Consider the following 5402-nt stretch of genomic DNA (forward strand, 5'->3'; position numbering starts at 1 on the left):
GGAAACACAACGGATGGGCGATATGTTTTAATTCCTCGCATTACCCGTCAGCTTAACACCAATGCCAATTATGAACCGCATGTGTCACGTTCAACCCACCACAAACCCACCATTTTGGTGAGTATAGTAGCTGTTACAACACTCCACGTCTACTCTGGTCAGGTGTATCGGGGCAAGTTACCCTCCCCAAAATGTACATTTCAGAGACAGTAATATTGTAATGTAACTTATTACTTTCAAAAGAGAGTAATAAGTAATATGTAATATATTACATTTTGGAAGTAACTTGCCCAACACTGATCCAGAGTAAGTGATAGTTGTAACAGCTTACATACTAACCAAAATGGGGTTGTGGTGTGGGGTGTCACACACACACGTTCCAAAATATTGGCATTGGTTGTTAAGCTGACAGTGAATGGATGGAAATTAAAACATATCGCCCCATCCCGTTGTGTTTCCTCTGATCATCTGTGGGTGCTACTCTCCAAGTGAAGTTCTATATTGCTATTCCTAATTGGGTTGGAAAGTATGTTCATGTTTTGGAAAGGCAAACCAACAGGGACAGATAATGGAAAAAAACAGGTCTCCCAGCTAACCAATCATAAACAGCTCACCTGCTCTTGTTGCCATCGCTGCCTGTCCTCAGAGGAGCGTGTGTGTGCCTTGATGCCCCTCTGGAGGTCGGGGGTGTTGTGGTGCATGGAGGGCAGGTTCAGGGACTTGGGTCTGCTGTCATGGCGATGGGGAGCTGGTGGGTAGGGGGCAGCGTCAGGCTTGGGGTGAGGGTAGTCGCTCGGGGCAGGGTCCTGCGCCAGCTCCTCCGGGCTCTGGTCCGTGCCGCTGCTCAGACTCCCCATGCTCATACTTATCTTGATCTCAGCTACTATTTGGTCAATGTCCTCCTCCGCCTCCTCCCCCGTCTCCCCCTCTACCACCAGCACCTTACAGCCACGGTACGGAGAGACTCGCACCGAGTTCCCATTGTCCTCTGGGGCATAGTAGTCTCCAGTGTAGGCCCTGCCATGTCTCTCCTCTTCGTCACCATCCTCATCTTCTTCCTCATTAGGGCAGTACTCCTCACTCTCTGCCTCCTCCTCTTCCTCTCTGTCCTGCAGGGTGTCTGTAAGGGGGGGCTGGTGGTGGTGATGGTTGTTATGGTGATGGTCCAAAATGGGTTCTGGTCTTCCATTGTAGATCTGCTCGTCTGGATCCTGCTCCACCACGTCGCAGCGAACCTCCCCCTCTCCCTCCACCCACTCCTCCCCCAGGTGCCTCTCTCGCCCCGCCCAGGCCTCCTGCCTGACCTGGCCTTCCTCTATCCACTCCTCCCTCACCTCCTCGTCTCCCTCTCTCCACTCCTCCCTGGGATCTTCATCTCCCTCTCTCCATTCCTCCCTCGGCTCCTCATCTCCTTCTCTCCATTCCTCCCTGGGCTCCTCATCTCCTTCTCTCCATTCCTCCCTGGGCTCCTCATCTCCTTCTCTCCATTCCTCCCTCGGCTCCTCATCTCCTTCTCTCCACTCCTCCCTCGGCACTTCCTCTCCCTCCACATCTCCCGCTCTCCACTCCTCCTTCGGCACTTCGTCTCCCTCCACATTTCCCTCAATCCACTCCTCCTTCGGCACTTCCTCTCCCTCCACATCTCCCTCTATCCACTCCTCCTTCGGCTCTTCATCTCCCTCCTCATCTCCCTCTATCCACTCCTCCCTCGGCTCTTCATCTCCCTCCTCATCTCCCTCTATCCACTCCTCCCTCGGCTCCTCATCTCCCTCTATCCACTCCTCCCTCGGCTCTTCATCTCCCTCTTTCCACTCCTGCCTCACCCCTTCTTCCTCTTCTCTCCACTCTTCCCTCACTGCCCCCTCTACCTCCTCATCTTCCACCCATTCTTCCTCTCTCACTTCTGCTGGCCCCTCCCCCTCTACCTCCTCGACCCACCCTTCCACAGCTTCCGGACGCTCTTCAGTGGGGTCTCCCCCTTCCGCCATGGGGGTGACACCGTCCCCCTGGCTCTGGCTGGGGTTACACTCCCCCTGGTTGCTGCAATTCATACCCTCCATGTAACTGTCGTCCTCCGGGCAATAGCGGATGTAGTAAGTCACACCTTCATCTTCCTCTGCCATCCCTGGAGAGATGTATGATGACATAGAGATGTGGGGCGTCTTTATTCAAATCCCAACAAGTGCTGAGCTACTAAACATTTACAGGTACTTATCATGGGAATAGGAACTGAAAATCACTTCACTTATTTAGTTTGTCACTGTCAAGGGATCTTACTCATGTTTTAATTCTGAGAGACAAGGTTTCCAAGTTATTTTCCAAGTGGCAATTCAGTCATGATACAAAATAAAACCTGTGGGGATATTTTTCCACATTGCACCCTTGATTGAATTCACAAAAATGACTCATTTGGATGATGATGCAGCTTCTGACTGTTACATTTTCAGCTTCGGTTATTTCTTTTATTTGTGTAGTTCTTGCTCAACAAAGGAAAAAAGGATTAAAATAAGCTATCAGGGCTGTAGAAAGAGACAGTGAAGGACGGTTCAGAATCAATAACGGAATAATCGATACTCACCATCATTGTAGTCTTCATCTGAGGTGTTGTTAATGTAGTCAGAGCTGGAGTCATCATCCAGGCTGTCAGCTCCACCGTGGAAGTCCGCCCGCACATGAACATCTGGTTCACGTTCATGTTCTGGCGTAGAGGGTGTTGCTGGCCGCTTGTTCTCCAGTTCTGCATCTGCTGGGTTGCTGTACAGCTTCACTTCCACCTCTGCGTTCTCCTCCACTTCTGGATGGGTGCGACCCACGTCTGGCGATTTGGGAGAAGAGTATTGTGCCTTACAGGAACGGGGGAGAGGTTTCTGATCACGAGGCTCTTTGGGGTAGCGGACCGGGCGTTGGCGAGGGGGAATGGCTTTCAGATCACATGACTCTGTAGGACGAGGAGTGGGGCAAGAGGCAGGTCCTGGGGCAGCCATGCCGTTCACTACGCTGGTCCCCGGCCTCTTCCTATGAGCCATGAGTGGCCGCTTACTGGCCATGCATTGTTATTGGTTTGACCCTAGGAGAAAGATGAAGACACATGAGCAGTGTTAGATCAACTTCAAATGCAACTGTTAACCACTCCCATGTGAGTGCATACACAAGAGAAGAACAAACTATAATAGATCTGAATATATTAAATGTACAGCGCTGAAGTTGGTATGCTTTGGAGCTTTTATCACTGTTGTGCGTTTCAGCAGAACAAAAAATGGCAAATCTGCTCACACAATAGATTTTCTTTATCAAACACATAAAATGGAGCTTTATTCATCTTTTTCTGCCCTTTGCATACAGCTGCAAAATGGTTTCATTGCCTGACAAACCAATCTGTTCCTGTAATTGAGCATGGCATTAGTTTACATACAGAAGAATACATTTTTGCCTATTTAGCTCAACTTTGGCTTAAAATACAACAATTAAGGGGCTCATTGATCACTCAGGCTCAGCTTTAGAACAATAGACACAGAGACCGTGTTGGTCAAATATAACTAATGGGACTCTTCCGGGGAAAAAATCAATAGTTTAATCAAATTCATCTCCACATGGGAGCTGCACACATGACCTCGTATCATTGGGCTTGCAGATGGTAATCATGACTGGCTGAAGATTGATTTGGTAGCTTGTTGGTAGCAACATGCTACGACATTAACATACATCATCAACGTTGTGGAGCTACACCTCTACCTGTGTTAATGTGCTGAATGATGAAACTTTTGGACACAAACAGTGTACGGCTAATTCTCCTAATTTTTAGTTGATTTTATTCTTATTTCTGAAGATTTTAGACATTTAGATTTTAACAGCTACATAATTCAGTTAAGATACACAAGAAAGTATATTCTAACATTGGCTATATTAACATTCAGAGAAACCCAATAACAGGTCAAAATAAAGTATAAGGCCTACTTTCCCAAATATAAGAACAGATGTAATAAAAAATGTACCCGAAAACATCAAAAGGTATGCTTTTGTTTGTGAATAGATCCCTTTATAGACATAAGAAACACACACATATGCAAGCCAAGCATCAACACACAAACATATTGAAAGCACAAAGTTAAGAGCACTTTACTATTTGTTGTACTGTATTTAAACAACCAACAATGTTCTGTAAAGTGCGCCCTCTGTGCCCTGTATCATCCATTTTGGAGCCAACCCCACTCTGTTTTGCGATCATGTTGCCATGAACAACTGCCCTCAAGAGAGATGGTGTTGCTGCTTTCCCCACCTTTTCCTTCACCATAATTATATTTTCCATCTCCAGAGATTACACTGGTTAGTTAGCTCTGCACAACTTGGCACAAACAAATCAGCTCTAAAACAGAAAGACGCAAATACAGAAAGAAGCACACACAGACACACATGGGTACACAGTGGGTTGTTCCACAGGTAGCCAGGTTAGGGGACTGAGATTACATGTGTACACAAGCCCACGTGCTGGGCTGACTGGCTCTTGTTGCTGTATGGCAAACATCATTTTTTTATCAAATAAAAGCACTACAAAAGAGGCTTCTTCACAGTGATTGTAAATGCACACACTGTTCTTTACACCTGATGAAATATAGCAACATGTACATCATTGGAAATAGAAAAAGTCAAAAACGTTTCCACTTAATGAAATAAAAATGAAGGCTTGTTAACAGCGAGAAAACCATGCACTGACTGAGTTTCCTACCTGATGTCCTGAGCAGGGTGGTGGGATACAATAGCACTCAAACAACGGCCCTATCCTCCCCTCCCTCAAATGTTTCCCTTTGCTCCTCCCTTCCCCCACCAGCTGCTCCACATCATGCACCTCCCTGTGAGCCCAGTGGCCGTCTGCGAGACAACAAGACACAGCGAAACCCAGCCTGAAACCAGCTCGAGCACACACACACACACATGCACCCGCAGCCTGAATGGGAGTTTGTGTGTGTGCTCACACACCGACTCACAGCCTCGCTGCGTCCCGCCGTCTCAGGGAGGAGAAATCGGCAGAGCTGCAGCTGAGAAAAGAGTGTGTGTGTGTGTGTGAAGTCCGCGGATTGGTCAATTTGGACCAATCCACGGACTTAACGTAACGGCTCCGCGGACTTAACGTAACGGCTCCACGGATTGTTCCATTTGGACCAAGGGGTCCATTTGGGTATGGACACGTCACCATACCCAGGAAGAAAACAATGGAAAAAGAGTAATCTCCAACGAGGCGTTCCAGGGCAGCAGACAGGTCTTTTGTGTGTTAGAGTTTTACTCGCTACAGGGTGTACTTTGAGGGTTTGTGACTATGCAGACAGTTTACATGCATAAAAACCTTCATAACACACAAGGGGACGGGTAATAACCGGAAAAGCATTACATGGGACCTTTAAAACAAC

At 47.6% G+C, this 5402-nt stretch overlaps 1 protein-coding gene across 1 annotated transcript in view; it reads right to left on the reverse strand.

Moving 5' to 3' along the window:
* The window catches only part of LOC104949751 (midasin-like), a 16063-nt gene extending 11280 nt beyond the window's left edge, over positions 1-4783 (reverse strand). The window contains exons 1-3 of the mRNA XM_010776162.1: positions 4724-4783; positions 2579-3067; positions 615-2125 (exon numbers count right to left, since the gene is read on the reverse strand). Coding sequence (XP_010774464.1) covers positions 615-2125; positions 2579-3047 — 1980 coding nt within the window. The 5' untranslated portion in view covers positions 3048-3067; positions 4724-4783. The remainder of the gene's footprint in view (positions 1-614; positions 2126-2578; positions 3068-4723) is intronic.
* Positions 4784-5402: the final 619 nt, after the last annotated feature.

This window comes from Notothenia coriiceps, unplaced genomic scaffold (genome assembly GCF_000735185.1).
Source record: "Notothenia coriiceps isolate Sejong01 unplaced genomic scaffold, NC01 NC01_scaffold00000339, whole genome shotgun sequence".
NCBI classification, from domain to species: domain Eukaryota; kingdom Metazoa; phylum Chordata; class Actinopteri; order Perciformes; family Nototheniidae; genus Notothenia; species Notothenia coriiceps.